At 49.2% G+C, this 17,311-nt stretch overlaps 1 protein-coding gene across 1 annotated transcript; it reads left to right on the top strand.

Moving 5' to 3' along the window:
• The first annotated feature begins 13,286 nt into the window (after positions 1 to 13,286).
• On the top strand, positions 13,287 to 15,993 carry Tff2 (trefoil factor 2). Its single transcript, XM_005070871.3, is given in 5 exon segments — positions 13,287 to 13,441; positions 14,051 to 14,200; positions 15,079 to 15,185; positions 15,187 to 15,226; positions 15,830 to 15,993. Coding segments are annotated over 5 exon segments (390 nt in total). The 5' UTR covers positions 13,287 to 13,362; the 3' UTR covers positions 15,844 to 15,993.
• The last annotated feature ends 1,318 nt before the right edge of the window (positions 15,994 to 17,311 follow it).

Here is a 17,311-nt window from a genome sequence, read left to right as displayed (position 1 = left end):
TTCTGTGTTCTTCATTCTTTAAAAATAATAAGCCGTTTCTCCCTCTCTGATAGTCAAATGAAATATGTTGGCTACTGATTCCTTGTCATAGATCAACCCTTAGCTGGAACTGTGTAGGGGAGGCAGGAGTGGGTAGCTGGGGGGGTGGGGCGGGTGTGATGGGTACATCCTGTAGCTGACGCAGTGCTGTCGCTTATCACTGGTGTCGAGACCAAGGACAGAGGTCTCAGGGTCATGCTGGGGGACCTCACAGGCTTCCAGCACAAGTGCTCCAAGAGTGCTCCCCATGAGTGCTCCCGGGATATCTGGGAGGGCGGGGGAACTGGCCAAGAGCTGAGACCCATCTTCCAATGCCAATAGAGTTGCTGTCAACTCTAACAAACCAGGATCGGTCTCTGGTCTTCCGGAGGACCACTAAAGACACAACAATGGAAAGCGGAGGAAAGAGGTTGGTTTAATGTGGCCACACATTGGGAAGAGAAACAAAGAGGCCCAGGGACCCTCCATCCCTAGTCCATCTTTGGGATCCTGACATGACGTTCAGGCTTAAATAGGTAAAAATTTGGGTAAGAATTATACATAGCTAAGCAATATGGTCAAAGTGTGGTTCCATCCACAACCTAGTCTGGTCTCCAGTTTCTCAGGCAAGGAGGTCTGACAGGTTGTAAATCTCTTCCAAGGAGACAAGCTCCCCCCTTGGCTAGCGCCAGGCTTCAGCCTTTCCTTCCCCCACATGAGGTTCCTGGGAGAATTCTAATTTCTTGTGGGTGTATGCCTCAATCTGGTAACCAAATGAAGGGGCACAGCGGCCTCTTTGCAACATCTTCACCCCTGCTAGGGCAGCCACGCTAATGCTTTTCCTACCCCTCGATGGAAACTGCCTTAGGATGTGAGCCCGCAGTCACATGACTGAATGAGTTAATAAAAAGATGGTGTGGTCATGTGGTCCTGTGTCAAACCAGCCCCCAGCAAACAAACGAACTGGAAAACAGATTAAGAGCCAAGAGACCCAGAGGCTGGCTGGAAGCCCCTTCCTCACCTTAGCTCAGACACAGCCCAGATAAAGGGACTCAGGGTCACCTGGAGCAGCCAGTGCCATTTCCAGCCTGGTACGGCCGTGACAGACGGGCAGTCTCGTTGAGGGCGATCACAGGTGACACTAGCTCTAAGAGCTTTCATGGGGTAAGGAAAAGGGCCTCTTGGAGGCCGTCAGCCCACTCTGGGGAGCACAGCTAACCAGTCTGGGGGCATCCAGATCCCTCCTCCCACAGGACTCCTAGGTGTTTATGGCTCCCAGGGGGAGACGAAGGGAGGACGGAGCCCTGGGCCACCTCTCTCTTTACGTTAGTCAGACATCAGGATGAGGAGGAGAGGAGTGAGAGCAACCAGAAGAACTTGGGACAGAAGGAGTCTGTCTCCTATAACAAGGGCACACAGTCATCCTTCAGTGTCTCTGGGAGACGAGCTCTAGGAGCTTCCAAGGACAACAAACTCTGTGAACTCACAATACGCTTAGGTGGAATGGTGTGGCAACCGGCACAAGACCGACATTGTCCGCTTACGTGGCTGGAATATCCGGTTACTCAAAACACCAGCAACAGTGGAAACCCAGTTCTAAGTGGCAGTGTTACCATATCTTTTGGGAAATGATGACAATATTCCGAATCAGAGCTCACGGATACGGGCAGCTGACGGCACCCATGCTCTGCAATCGCATGTTCTGTGTCATGCATGTGCTGTTGGGATCAGAGGGGTGCTCCTCACCTCTCCGGTGTCTGGGGACTACCTAATCCATCCAGTCTGCATTAGTTATCTTGTTGCTGTAAGAAAATACCTGACAGAAGCCACTTAAGGAAGGAGAGCTTCATTTGGGCTCGCAGTCCATCACGGTGGGAAAGGCAGGGTGGCGCGAGCTCAGGGGTCACATTGCATCTGCAGTCAGGAAGCAGAGAGAAAGCTTCCTGCTGCTGCTCACCCAGCTTTCTCCTCTCTATTCAGTGTAGGGCGCGCCCTGAGAACGCTGTCTTCCGGTTACGGCGGGTCTTCCCACGTTGGTGAACCTAATTTAGAAACTTCTTCGTGGGCATGCCCGGAGATTTGTTTTCATGGCGATTCTAAATCCGGTCAAGTTGACAATGACTTTTTTTTATTGCTGTCCTACCAAGGCAGTTTATAGAAGGAAGAGCGCATTGGGCTTACATTTCCAACGAGATGAGTCTATCACGGCAGGGAAGCGTGATGGCAAGACGCAGGTGTGGCGTCGGGAGCTCCCGTTTTTTCAAACAGGCACGAGACAGAGCGGACAAGCCGGAGGTAGCACGAGGCTTTTCATTTCGAGTGATACGCCTCCTCCAGCAAAGCTGCAGCCACCTCCTAGACCTCCCCAAAGACTGACGCCAACTAGGGACCAGGTGTTCAAATGCCCCAAATGGGGACACGCTCATTCAAGCTACCACAGGCTCTGCTGCTGGCGAGAGATGAACCACCTTTGGTAGGACCCCACACACCTCAGACGGGGATAATCTAAGCAGCCTCTTTGGGCCACAGTCCTGGGTCAAAGAGCTGAGGGTGTGCATCATGCCTCTGCCTCCCACATTTTGCTGAGTCATGCTTGAGGTGACTGCTCCAGAGTCCTCCGAAGGCCAGCCAGCAGGTACACCTCATTCTGTCTCCTCCCAGCAGCTCTTCAGCGGCAAGAAGGGGGTCCCCATGGCATCTCGCAGCTGGTCTGTTCTTGGGTACTCATCTCCCACATGCTGCCTTCTTTCTCACTCAGCCTTCACTCAGGGAGAATGAGGAAAATTACCCCCTTTCCAAATCCTCTCAGCTAGCGGCATTCCTGATCCAAGCGGGCATCTGTGTGAAGGCCGTGTGGAAGGAACTTGGGAATTTTCTACCTTGTTGAAGAAACAGTGTCCCCCGGGTCCCTGGACAGCCCTGAAGCCTGCCTTTGGCTGCTATGGTATGGAGGTATAGTGTGTTGCAGGCAGTCATTCTGTCATAATGAGTTGGAAGAGCCCAGAGTGAGAGTCTGAACTTCCTTGAGCTTTTGACTCGACCTTACCACCACACACTCCCAGACTTCGTGTTAAGTAAAGTCAAGTGTTGTTAGAGCTTAAATCATTGAATGCTGGGATTTCTGCAGGAACTCAGCACATTCCCAAGGCCTGCATCTTCCTTCATAATTGATGAAGTGCACCTCCCCCTGCAACATGAGCAGATTTGGCAAGTCACATGGCCAGCGTGCCTGGCAGATCAAGGTGACTGAAGATAGATGTTTGTCTTTTGTTTGTTTTGTTTTGTTTTACATAGGACCAGTGTGTCAGCTTCTTACACTCAACCTTCACGAAGGGTCTGGTCTGATGGTGCAGCTGCATGGTGAGTGTTGGTGAAGCCATTTGGGGTTTCTTTTAGACTGTAGAGCCTGTGCAGCAAAGGAAGCTGACCTAAGAGCCATCACACCTCTGCAAGCTGAGCAGCTGATGGCATTTGACACTGATTCTTAGGACTGGACATGCTCAGTGCCGACCTTCATTTGTGAAGTTGCAATGTACTGTTTCCATCCTGGTCCGCCTGTTCCTGGGATCTGTGCTATGTGGCGTCAGTTCTGATGAGAGGTTCTCCACTCCCAAGAAACAGTGCTTGGATTTTGCTTTTGAATTTCCTTTTCCTTTTACAAACAGCATTACTGATGGTGTTAAAGCCACACTGTAGGCCAGCATCCCATCTGAGGGGTGACTTGATAGCCTTTTAAATTTAGTGCAAACCATGGATAACAGAAAGGCTTATGTTCTTTTCCTAAGAGATTTTATGTGTGTGTGTGTGTGTGTGTGTGTGTGTGTGTGCGTGCGTGCGTGCGTGCGCGTGCGCACTTGTGTGTTCTGTGTGCAGGTGCCTTAGGAGGCCAGAAAAGGATGTCAGATCCCCAGGAGCAAGAGTGACAGCTGTGAGTCCTGGGCACTAGATTCGGATCTTCTGCAAGATCAGCAATCGTTCTTTATTGCTCACCCAGATCTCCAGCCCCAACTGATTTTCTTTAGGGTTTATAGAGCTCTAGGGTGCTCTATGATTGTGCAAGTTACTGGCATAAACACACATGTTGGTTCAAAGCCCTGGGAATGGTTTTTATTTTAAAATTCTATTTCAACGAAATTGCTCTTTGGGCTCATTGTCTTGTCAGAGTTTGAATTAGCACCTCTCATGGCAGGAGTAACTTCCCCATCTGCCAGGACCACTGCTGTGATGTCTGTTTAATTAAAGCACACTGTCCCACCTTCCATGCACTTAAAAATCTACAAGGTTGGCCCCAACTAACAATCTAAGCAATAGTCGAGAGGCTACCTTAAATACCCTTCTCCAATAATGAGATTGATGACTACCTTACATGCCATCCTAGAGCCTTCATCCAGTAGCTGATGGAAGCAGAAGCAGACACCCACAGCTAAACACTGAGCTGACCTCTGTAATCCAGTTGCAGAGAGAGAGAGGAGTGATGAGCAAAGGGGTCAAGACCAGGCTGGAGAAACCTACAGAAACAGCTGACCTGAACAAGGGGGAGCACATGGACCCAAAACTGATAGCTTGGAAACCAGCGTAGGACGGTTCCAGACTCCCTGAATGAGGATGTCAGTTTGGAGGTCTGGTTAATCTATGGGGCCTCTGGTAGTGGATCAGTATTTATCCCTAGTACACGAATGGACTTTGGGAGCCCACTCCACATAGAGGGATACTCTCTCAGCCTAGACACATGGGGGAGGGTCTAAACCCTGCTCCATATGATATGACAGACTTTGAAGATCCCCCATGGAAGGCCTCACCCTTCCTGGGGAGCAGAAAAGGGATGGGATAGGGGGTCAGTGGGGGACAGGGGAGGAGGGGAGGGAGAGGGAACTGGTATTGTCAGGTAAAACAAGCTTGTTTCTAATTTAAATAAAAAAGGGAAAAAACACAATTACAGTCATGCTTTCAAACACGGTGACTGGTTTCTAATGGCAGTTTCCTTTGGCATATGCGGTGACACACCCCTAAGTACAGGGTGACATGGCTGTGTACACAGGCCACCTCCTCGGGGATACAGAAACAGGGTTCTGATTTTGAGTGACACAGTGCTACTTAAGCTATTAATGATGAAAATTAATAGCGTGTTGTGCAATCGCCACGTCACCCAGTCATTAATCTCTGCAGCTGAGTCGATCCTGGGGCCCACCTATCCTTTGTGGTCAGAGCTCTGCCCCGTGCTCGTGGCCCCTCTGCTTTTTTTGGCTTCTGTTCCCTACTTTTCAAGGAACCTGAGGCTTATGAATGTGAACTAGGGAGTCAACTTGTCGTCTATTAGATCATGCAGAATTCTCAGGATCTAGGACTTTAAAATCTAAGATCTGTTAAGAACTAAACACCTCCAACAGGCGCCCGAAAACATGAACCCCATGGTGGAATAAGCTCAGACCCGCACACTTGATCTTAACCAAACGCCAAGACTTACATATCCTTAAAGCCTGTTGGCACAGTTACACATGGGAGACCACTTCTGGTGCAGTGAACAGTTTCACGAATAAGTCACTTTGGAAACAACGAAGTGAATGAGAAGAAGATATTCTCTCCAAATGCAGGCAGCTCAAAGGCATTGGGGTCATGCTTTAGATTGTGGATCAGGGTCATGGAGGACAAGCTCAGCATACACTAACCCAACCTGGTGATTCAAACCTGGAATCACAGCTATCTAGGAGACTGAGGCAGGAGGACCACGAGTTCAAGGCCATCCTAGGGTACTTAGTGACTTAAAACCCCGGGACCCTGACCAAAGCACTCATCAAAGGTTTGATGTCACAGCTGTTTATTATTTCAGACTGGCTAACTCTCCAACAAATGGGACATCTGTAGAACGGAAGAGGCATGGTGTAGACAGTGGGCACCCAGAGACATGTGTGAGGCATGAGTGACATTCCTAAGATTTGTTCCTTGTGGACGACAAGTGAGTTGGTAATCTCTAAGACTTGCCAAATGTCAAGGAGAAGGAAGGAGTCAGCAAGACAAAAATGATGGAAAGGGTCAGGCTCAGTGGTCCATGTCAGTAATCGCCACTCTTCTGAAAGTCGAGGCAGGAGGATCATGAGTTCAAGTCCTGTGTAGGCTACAGAGTGAGTGCAAGACCAGACCAACTAACTTGTTGAGACATGTCTCAAAATAAAACATAAAATATAGACTGGGATTGTTCAGTGGTAGTGTGTTTGCCTAGTATATGAGTGGGCCCTAGAATCCCCAGCACTGAGAGAGACAGAGAGACAGAGAGACAAGAGAGAGAGACAGAGAAATGGAATGGGCCACAGCTTTACCTTGCCTGTGGTAACCTCACATCTGGAACCCACCAAGGCTGCATTAGGGCCATGAGTACTCAGCCTAACACTCAGTGTAGAAGTCCGGTGCCTTGTGAGTCATGGCAATGACTTGGCATTCTTACCCCCGAAGCAGGGGTGAGTTGAGAGCATGGCTCATGTTCCAGGTTGGGCCTTTGACTGAGTCTCCACTCTGGAGCTTGATCCCATAACCCTGGGGCAGGAAAGGACCCATGAGTATCCCATAGCTAAGAGTTCAGGTGTTTCCATCCAGGTACCTGAGCCCCAGAGAGGACTGTTAAAATATTCTTCCCCTCAAGGGTGATATAACACACTGTGTAGTTTGTACCCTTGCTTGGTCTGTGAGCCCTGCTGCTCCAGAGCACTGAATCCAGGTAACTCGCCACACAACCCTTGGGCTTCTATTCAGTGTCAAACGGAGGGTCAGACCAGGAACTATCGCTCAAGTCAAGTTGTGGCTTTTCATCATGTTTGTAGGGTCATTTGTAATGATAGCACTAACTTAAGACAACATCCTTGACTGCGAAGGTGGGGAGGGGCCACATGTTGAACTATTTGCTGCTTGGGAGCCTGGTGGGACATTAGCTGAGGAGGAAGACATCAACGTGGCAAGTGCCAGCCATGGAGTTCCTTGGAAGGTTTGGACAGCCACCAGATTGTGGCCAGGGGCCCAAGGACAAAGAATGGGACTTCAAAGGTGTGTCTTGACCTCTTTCCTCAGTTCTTAACACTGAGCTGGTCTTTTCTGAGGGGCAGACAGATTCAACAGGCAAAGCCATCACATGTATGCACACATGTGCTGGGCAGGAGTGAACCTCACTGGAGTTAGAGGAGACCTTGGAAGGGCATGCCTGAACCCTTTCAGGAGGTGAGTCCATTCAGTCTGAGAAGGGCCAATACTTCATGCTGCTTTATATGCTGACAAGTCAGCAAGGTGGAGTGTGTGTGTCAGAGCCTCTCCAGTGCTAGCAGGAGCCTGGCTGTTCCTGGGCTAGAGGCAAAGGCTTTGCTGCTTGTTGTCAAGCAACTAGCACCAACAACACAATGCTTGGGATGCTTCCTTGGCCCTGTACCACCTCCCTAAGATGACAGGACAGGCTTAGGGGGCACCTGTGTCATGGGGGTGGAACCCTGCCCTTATGGACCCTTTGAGACATCTTATCTACATTCCAGGGTTATCTGTTCTACAAACATCCTTGAAGATAGTCCAAAGACAAGACTGCATAGCTCTCTGGAGAGGGAGGGACCCCTTCCTAGAGCACAGGGTTGGTCAGGCAACCTTTTACCCAAAGTGGAAGTGAGAACAATGAGTTTGTGACTCACACACTTACGATTGGGAAAGAATGACACCGCACTCTCGCAGGGCCACATGGGGAGGGGCTCAGGCTGGTGTGACTGGGATCCAGGCTCTGCAGCATCAAGGTGCGATGGCCAGTGTTTCTGCAGATGGACTGCATTAATGTCTTTAAATTGTTCTGTGGGTGGGCAGCGGGCTGGAAACCCAACCAGCTACTTCAGGATGAGCATGGACAGGTGACTGGTCCTTCGAAGAGAGGTACCTGTGAGCAAGAGGAAGTGGCACTTGTGTCTGGGCCCCTAAAAACTCCCAAATCCAACCAGGATTCACGGAATCCTTCAACCTTGAGCATTAATTTTAGGTCTTACATCATGTGGGTGGCTTTTCATGTGTAAGCCCGGGAACCACGAGCCAAATAAACCCTGCCTGCTGTAAACTGCTTTTACCAGCTCTTTTGTCGCGCCAACATGGCAAAGAATTGACATATTGGCTTGAAACCATGGCACTAAGGGTTCTGAACAGCAAGGTGTCAAGTGGGATGAGAAATAAAGAAGACAAGAGGTAAGGAAGACAAAGGCAATGACTGGGACCTCTTGCATAAGCAAGAGTATTAATAAATCCAGCAGCCTATATATTATTTGTGGTGTGTGTGTGTGTGTGTGTGTGTGTGTGTGTTGGCCAAGATCAGCAGAGAGTGAAATCAGATAATGCCAGCAAAGAGAACATGGGATATCCCAGACACAGCTGCCTTAGGGCTGATAACCACAGTCCAGCGAGAATAAGCTGCCACATTGAGTCCTCTGAGGCACCGGTTCCAGCCACGGACCAGTCTTCCCAAGTCCACTCCTGGACAAGGACACAGAATTAAAGTTCCCTTTGTCTCGAGAAAGTCACAGGTCAGCCTGGCTCTCCACAATGTACAAACCAAATAAGAAACTTACAGACTTTATTAATCTGTATATTGAAAGCTAACAGAGTCAAGCAGGTGCCGTCACTGAGCCGGCTCAGCCTGAGGGTTGGGAGAAAGGCTGGGTGGGGCAAGGTGGAGAGGCTTCAGCCTGGATTCCACGTGGAGTTCCTTGGAGTACAGGTTTGCAAATAGCAACTCCTTCTGTACATCTAAATACAACACTCTATTCTGAGGGATGTTTTCACAGAGTGTAGTGCTCTAACTTGGTCCAGCTTTTTACAAGGTTCCATCGCTTCTGGTTTTCATTGTTTAAGGAAAAAGTCAGCCGTTTCCCTGGCCAGTTTAAGAATTTTCTTAATTAGCACTTTCCAGTAATTTGATGCATGTTTTTTTCTTTGAATTTATCTTCCTGAAAGTTATTTGAGTTCCCAGTATTTGTGCATATATACCTTTCTAACGGTTGTTGGATGCAATCTCTTGCTTTGCTGTGTGTATGGTAGATTTTGATTTTTGTAGTACGCATTGTCATAGTTTGAGTCTGAAATGTCTCTTACAGGTTCAAATGTTTGGACACTCTCTGGCTTTGGAGGTTGTGGGACACATGAGAGATGGTGCCTGCCTGGTGGAGCTGGGCTACTAGGAGAGGCTGTGGAGAAGGATCATCTTCTGTCTTAGTCTGAGGCCTCTGACTCCTGGTCTGGATGCCATGTGAAGAGTTCTTCCACACACCCTCACATCCGTGAAACCACTACACCACACTTGCCTTCTTTGCTAACACAGATTAAAACCCTCCTCACACTGTGAGTCAAAGTTAACATTTACTTCCAAGAGTTGCTTCTGTCAATATGTTTTTTTCCTCTCCAATAGGGAAATTAACTAACACAAAGACGGTATGGAGAGAAGCGTCGTGATTAAACCTGACCTCGTGGGTCACAGCCCTTGCCACCTGTCTGAGAACATTGTAGAGGAGTTTGTAGATGGCATTAGACACATCCTGGAACGATGGGTTCAGAATCCCTGCCAGGAAATAGAAATGATCACAGAACAGACATGCTCCTGAGAGCTCAGATGAGAAGAAACCTCACTTGGAATTGAGCTAGAGTCCATTTATATTCTAACCTGCCAAAGACTTTGGATACATTCTTCCCATGTTCTACTCAATCAAGTGACTCTGAACTCAAAAACATGGACTAATTTTCTTTGGTGGAGGAAATTTCAAGACAAGATATCAATCAGGCTATGGTGTGGCTGTTACTTGATACTCTTACCCAAACTTACGGTGAGAATCCAGAGCAAAACAATAAGAACACTGTGGAGTTTGGTGAGGAAAGGAATGCAATATTTAAAGTTGTACACAGAGCAAGGCTGGAGGAAGCACATTATTGCCAAGGAATTTAGTGCCACCAAAGTCTACATTGGAACAACAGAGAGGGTGACCACAGGGCAGGATCCTGCCCTTCAAATACTCCCGAGTGTGTAGTTGCAAACTCATTTGAAGACCTCATTAGAAAGAAGAGTTGCTGCAAAGGGGGAAGTTTACAGGAGAGAGGCCCCAGGGTCTGTTGTTCAAAAAGAGCCTTGGGAGAAATCAGCTCCCAGGTTCAGCTGTGTAGGCCCTGGGGGTCATGTTAGCAGTGGTCCCAGTGATCATGGCTACATCATCAGTCCGTCGGCTGATCAATCCCTTGGTCACTGCTTCTGTAAAGTGCAGCATGTCAGAGTCATGGGACCATGGAGGCTGGCACCAAGTTTCTGGGAGGAGGGGGAGAGCCTGTGAGGCTAGGCAAGAGTCTCTGAAGAGAGGCCCAAGGGGCTACTAAGTGAGTTGGTAAAACAGAAATGTGAGTCGCAGTGGAGACCCCTCAATGTTGGAGATGTTAGCGATAGAGGATGTCTATCAGGGAGCACTGCAAGCTGTTAATAGAGCTGGCCAAGAGAAAGACTGTGTGTGCTTTTTAATAAGTAGGGCTATTAGACGGAGTGGTCCAATCTGATTAGAACCCCAGTGATGACACCACTGGTGCCAGGCATAGAGTTGTTGGACTTTATGTTAGCCTGGCTAGTTCCAGGGTTTTCTTTGGCCCAATTTTCTTCCCTATAACCCCTTCCCCTTTTAGAATAGAAGTGTTGAGTCTATGGCATTGTATACTGAAAGTATGTAATTTTTAAAAAAAATTTTCAGGGACTCACAACTGAGGACCTTGAGTCTTGGTAGATACTTTGGACTTTTAGACAGTGTTGGGACTCCTAAGACTCTGGGGACATTTGGAGTTGGACTGAATGCATTTTGCATTACATGGTGGCCATGGGTCTAAAGAGGGCCAGAAGAGGAATGTTGTGACTTGAATTTGAAATGTCCCTCACAGGCACATGTGTTGGAAAACTTGATCCCCAGCTGGTGTCATTGTTTGGAGGTGGAGGCACAGAGCTTTTAGGATATGTGGCCTATCCGGAAGAGGTGGGTTGCTAGGGGCAGGCCTTGAAAGTTAAACCATTTCTAGTTCTGTCCTGAGCTCTCTGACCACCCCTGAGGAGCCCACATCCCACCGCCATGGACCCACGCTGCCAATCCTGCCTTGTGATGCTGGACCGAAATGCCTCTGAAGCTGTGAGCCAAGTTAGTAATTATGGGTCAATAATTAAGTCAGAGATAGCCAATGAGAAATAGCAAATGGCCAACAGCTTCATAATAAATATAAATATGTGTTATTTGAGGGCTAAAGTGGCAATGGGACCCAGGCAGCTGGCAGGAAGACTACACTTTACAGCTATGAATATAGTTGAGCAAATGTCCTTGTGGTGTGAATGTGCCTCCTTCGGGTACATACCCAACAGTGGTATTGCAGGGTCTTGAGGTAGGTTGATCCCTAATTTTCTGAGAAACGGTCATACTGATTTCCACAGTGGCTGTACAAGTTTACACTCCTGCCAGCAATGGAGGAGTGTTCCCCTTACACCACATCCTCTCCAGCAGAAGATGTGATGCCCCCAGACGATCCTTTACTGTACAGGATAGTTTTGGCTACCAGTGATCAGTTCTTAACAATATGAGATCAGCTGAATATATTGTGATGCCTAGAGTATCATTTTCAGGTGCATACCAGTTTCTGAGCAATTTGTATGTCAACTTTATTACATGGGTTGCAGTTATAATCCTATTATTTATAAGTTTTCAGAATAATGATTAATAACTAACTCTTTATCTATAGAGATTAGGTTTCTTTGTTCTTCCTGGGAATTTCTAAATGTGCTCCTTTAAGGGAAACTAGAAGTATCAATAAAGAAATCTAAAACTTCTAGTCCATATATTCAGTTCATATCCTGGTGCCAGAAAAATGTCTGACCTTTCATATCTTATCTCTTTTTCCTTCTGTGTTGCCATGAGATTTTTAATGCCATCCTTTAAGAAACCATTTTCTTGGTACTTAAGTTCTTTGGAATATATTTATCTCTTTTTGGTATTGAATAAGTACTAATCATTAACCTTAGTGAGCTCCTCCTCCTTATTCAGGATGACTGCAAAGGCAACCACAGGGATAACTGGGAGAAACTGGTTTCTGTAACAGATCAGAGAAATTTGGTTTTTCTGTAAAAGCTTTTGTTCCCAATAAACACTGACATAATCACAACTAACAAGGCAGAACCAAGAGTTTCCATGAGAATAAGCATAGTGAAAGTTAGTGAAGCCTGAAGTCCATGAGCTCTCTAAGATCAGTGCAGGAGTCTACAGTATAGTATCCACAGGTCCTTGACAAATGGATGGGATTCTCCAAAGGGCCTTGCCATCTAAGGTGCTGGATGCATTTGTAACACACCTATGCACCGCCCCGAGGGTGACAGCATGGCTTCTGCCAGTCTGCTCTCTGCAGCCTGGCATGAGGTCAAGGCTTTCAGAGTCTGTATCGCAATCACGGACCCTGCAGCCTGTCACCCACAGCTAGGCAGATCCCTTCAGCCCCAAGGAATATGCGCACAGCTCCTCTCTCCTCCACCCTGTCATTTCTCTTTTGAGTTGCCACGATCCCCTGGCTTCTGTTCTCTGTGTGCAATTTACAGAGCCGTCCTCCAGGGTAGCTCACTGTGAGCATCTCAGTGCTGGGCACCATCCGAGGGAATGCAAAGTATTCCTGTGGGAGAAAGGATGTCCAGTTTCAGGGGTTAATAAAAACTGCCAGCCCCGACCGCTCCTTTGGGCCCTGTCAACTGATCTCAGTGGACAACAGTCCTAGAGGCTGTCAGGGAACAAGGTGAGGCAGGGTGTGCCCTGCCTCAGGGTTGCAAACTAGGTACCTTGGAGGTGCCTCCCACAGACCTGTGAGATGCTCTCCCCCACCCCTGCCCAGAGAGTCTAGGATGGAATGTCCTTTTACCACATAGCCTCACTCCAAATATTTCAAAACAAAAACTCAGTTGTCTCTATGATAGCCACAAACTTTATCCAGGGTAACGCATGGCTAATCCCTTCCTGGGTGTGACCCTGAGAGTACCCAGCTCCAGCTGCACACGTGGCCCATTCCCCCACGTCAGTAGCCTGGCACGGGCAGGGGGCAGCTGCTTATGGAGGCCTGCCTGTCCCAGCCTGGAAGCCTTGTGTGGCTGCACAAGGTATTCCCCCCCCCCCACCTCCTCCAGGCCTCCACGTGGAGCTATGTCACCTCCTCTGCACAAAGGCTTCCAAAGAGCTGGGGCCACTGGTAGGGGGTGGTTATCAGAGCCCTTGAGTAAACAGACGGGAGCCAATAAAACACCAGCCAGTGGGGAGCTGGGCATTGTGCGGGCTGCCCAGGTACAGTGGAGCAGACATGGGACCTCGAGGTGCCCCTCTCCTGGCAGTGGCCCTTGTCTTGGGGCTGTGTGTTCTGGTGGAGGGCCAGAAGCCTTGTGAGTAAAAGTGTATGGGCGACCCCGAGGATGGGAGGTGAAACCTGTTGAATGAGAGGTGGTGGGCTATAGCTCCTCCATCACCTGCACTAGGTGGCGCTTCTCTATATGCCCCCTCAAAGGATAAAAGCAAGGTGATAGTTTTCAAGGAGCTAGACAGCACCCTGCAGTCTGGGTGCTGCTGTGTGAAGTGCACCCAGAGACCCTTACTCAGAAGGGCCATGCCCACAGGTGTCAGCCTGCTCAGGAGGACAGGAGGGCCTGCCCTCTGCCGTCTTGATCATCTACCTCGATCTCTGCCCAGATTCCCAGGGCCACCCATCATCTTTACAGAAGATTCGTGTAGCCTTTCTTTCTTTCTTTCTTTCTTTCTTTCTTTCTTTCTTTCTTTCTTTCTTTCTTTCTTTCTTTTTTCAACAAATGAAGTTGTTTCATCAAAAGCCTGTGGTTTCCTCGGAGGAAGCCAGACAGCTCTAACATGAGCAAAATAAGACCCCCGCGTCACTCCTTGGGCCATGGGATTTTAGGAGGTTCCCGATGTCCCAGGGCAGGTTGGGGCAGGCACATAGTGCACTGGGCAGGGCTGACCACGGATGGATCTATTCACAGCCCCCTGCCAGTGCTCCAGGATGACACCGAAAAACAGAAAGAACTGTGGATTCTCCGGCATCAGCAGTGACGAGTGCTTCGATCGAGGGTGTTGCTTTAACTCCAGCGTTCCTGGGGTCCCCTGGTGTTTCCAACCTCTTCCAAAGGAAGGTAAACTTTGGAGATCGGGGTCTTCTTGCCAGCTGTCAGCTCAGGATCTGGCGCTAGGCAAGGTCTAGAGCAAGTGCTTGGGAGCCTGGCTGTTTGTCTAGAGCTAGCCCAAGCCAACCGAAAGGAAACCTTAGTGCCTCTTCTATATCCCCCATCCGCCCCCCTCCCCCGTGCCCCCATACCCTGTATCTACACTTGCCTGTGAGCAGACCCAAATCCCATCCCTCCAAGATTTAAAACCATATTTCCAAAGGAGCCTCAGGAAGGAAATGAAGGCAGCAGTTAAGATGCCATTATCATCCCTGCAAACCATCTTCAGACATGAAGAACGATGTTGAGGCTTCTATAGCAGCTCTTTTGGAATGCGTTTCAAGTCAGGGCAAGCTGTGAATACAGCGTGCACAAGGCTATCTGTGTGTGTGTCCACCGCAGGCACGGACCTTGCCCTCAGGGCACACTCATGGTGGGGAATGCTCCCCCCTTCAGCGTGCTTTATATATAAAAGACCAGGTAGGTGTGTGGCTGCGTACAAGGGCCCTTTCAGGATCAGTGTCTTCAAGCCTCTCCTGGGCTTGGTACAGTGGGCTGCTCTTATTTCACAGAGCTGAACACTGAGTCAGAAAAGGGTAACCTGGTTTTCCCCCCAAGGTTCCGGTTCTGCAGATAGTCCCACCTGTGATGGCCTCCCCATTCAAGTGCCCTTCTGTGGGAAGGACAGCCAGGCCCTAGCTATTACTGTCCTGAGAGATACCAACCTAAGGAGTTCCTTGAGACACACAGAGGCTGCAAGCCCAGTATCTCTGGGAAGGCCGGACTGGTGGCCCTCAGTGGGCAGCCAGCCTGACAGAGCCTTGTATGTTGTTTTTTCCCATGACCAGAATCAGAGCAGTGTGTCATGGAAGTGTCAACCCGAAAGAACTGTGGGTTCCCGGGCATCAGCCCCAAGGAGTGCGCCTCCCGGCAGTGCTGCTTTTCAGACTCAATCCCCCGAGGTGCCCTGGTGTTTTTACCCACAGTCTGTGCAAGGTAAATGGTTGCGGGTGGGGTCCACCTGGGGCCTGGCATGAGCCGCTCCCACCCATCCCCCCCACCTGCTGAGGGCCCCTCCCTCGTGTGTGTGTGTGTGTGTGTGTGTGTGTGTGTGTGTGTGTGTTCACAGGTGTGGGGTGGCCGGAGTTTGACATCGGGTGTCTCCCTTAGCCCCTCTCCATCATCGTTTTCAAGACAGGGTCTCTCTTTGAACTTAAGAGTTCACTGATTGGCTAGGCTGACTGGGCTGTGAGCATCAGGGGGGTCTGTCTATCCCCACCCCACCCGAAACCAACACGAGGGTTATAGACATGCCCCATCTCACTTGCGTTTTATGTGGACGAAGGGGATCCCCGAGCTCAGCCATCCCCAAGTGGTTGGCTGTGTGACCACACACGCGGGTCAGCAGGCCCTCCGTGTGAGAAATTTCTAATGGTTTGGGGAGGACGAGTCCTCAGAGAGTGCTGAGGCTTGGGCGTCGTCCTTCTCCCGCTCTGTCCTCCCTCAGACTCTGTCAGTTATGAGCGACCGCACTTCCGAGGGCAGGCACGTGCGGCCCCTCGGCATTCTTTACCAACCGCCCTGCTTTTCTGCCCCCAGATTGTCATTACTGAGAGACACTGCCGCCCAGCCGCTGTTTTCCCCGGGGGCTACAAACCAGAAGAAGAAAGCCTCAACCAGACTCTATCAGTTTCTGGGTTTTCACAAACCGTCTTGACACAGCGTTTTTTCCAAGTAAAGAAAACCTTCAAGTCCTGGCAAAATTTTATTTTGGTTTCATCAAGACAGTGTGTATGTGAGTGTGTGAGTGTGCCCACATGTGTGTGGGTGTGTGTTTGTGCTTGGGTGTGAATACATGGTGTGTACACCGTATATATATATATATACACACACACACACTCACACACACCATGCACGTACATACGTGTGTGCGCAAGTGTGTGAATAAGCACATGTTTGTAAATACATTGGTGTGTGCACATGCATGTGTGAGCAACAATGTGTGAATGTGTGCATACACACATGTGTGAGAGGTATAGTTTTAGCACACTCTCGTCCCCTCTGAGAGCAGCAAGCCACTGAACACTTCTAAGTCACTCCAGTAACGACAGTGCTCTGCCCATATGAATTTCGGCGTCGGCCGTCTCTGTGGTCCCGCACAGGCCATTCTCTTTAAAGAGCTCAGTGGACTCAGGCCCCAGACCCTATATTGGAGTAATGCATGATTTCTGACCACAACTCCCCAAACCCTTCACTTGTACCAAATGTTCCGAGAGCTACTCTCTTTTGACAAGGGTCCCTGTCCACTGCTTGCCCCCTGATGTGAACAAGAGAAGTGGGGGCCTGGAACATGGGCATGCTCCCTGAACTGTGTTTCTTGGCCCAAGAGCATCCCTTATAACACACTCCAGTGGAAGTTGCTGAAAGAGGAAACAGTGTGTTACAATTTCAGGCAGATCAGGGCAGGAAGCCTCCAGCAGGAACCCTGTCCTTACTGCATTTTCTAAGGCTTCATTCTCAATAGGTCATGATCCTATTGGCAAAGCTCTATCTCCAAAAATATTTCTATTACGATTCACAACAGTAGCAAAATTGCAGTTGTGAAGTAGCAATGAAAATAATTCTATGGTTGGGGGGTCACCACAACACGGGGGACTGTATTAAAGGGTCACAGCGTTAGTAAGGTTGAGGACCACTGGTCTGAGGACTGTTGATGGTATCCAGCTGGCACTTAGTAGGGTGTGGTGATGGCATGAGGCTGGCTTCTGATAAATTTTTCATCCCCTTTCCTTTCCCCAGTCAAAGTATACTGGTTAGCATCACCCAGCAGCCTACTTCTGCTACATGGGGGGCATCCTGAGTTCCAGGACTAAGGCCTGGACCACTGGTTTGCCCCACTCCAACCCCTCTTCCTTCTTGGGAAACTCCCAGTGAAATGATTCCCCCAATCTTGGAGCCATCATACTGAGCTGTGAGGCCATCCAAGAACAGCGTTACAGTTTGTTTTTCTGTTGCTATGAGAAGACGCTGGCCAAAATCAACACGGGAGGCAAGGGTTTATTTAGCTTATACATTCCGATC

This window comes from Mesocricetus auratus, unplaced genomic scaffold, assembly GCF_017639785.1.
Source record: "Mesocricetus auratus isolate SY011 unplaced genomic scaffold, BCM_Maur_2.0 Super-Scaffold_100027, whole genome shotgun sequence".
In the NCBI taxonomy this organism is placed as follows: Eukaryota; Metazoa; Chordata; class Mammalia; order Rodentia; family Cricetidae; genus Mesocricetus; species Mesocricetus auratus.
This window is presented reverse-complemented; position numbering and strand designations above follow the sequence as displayed.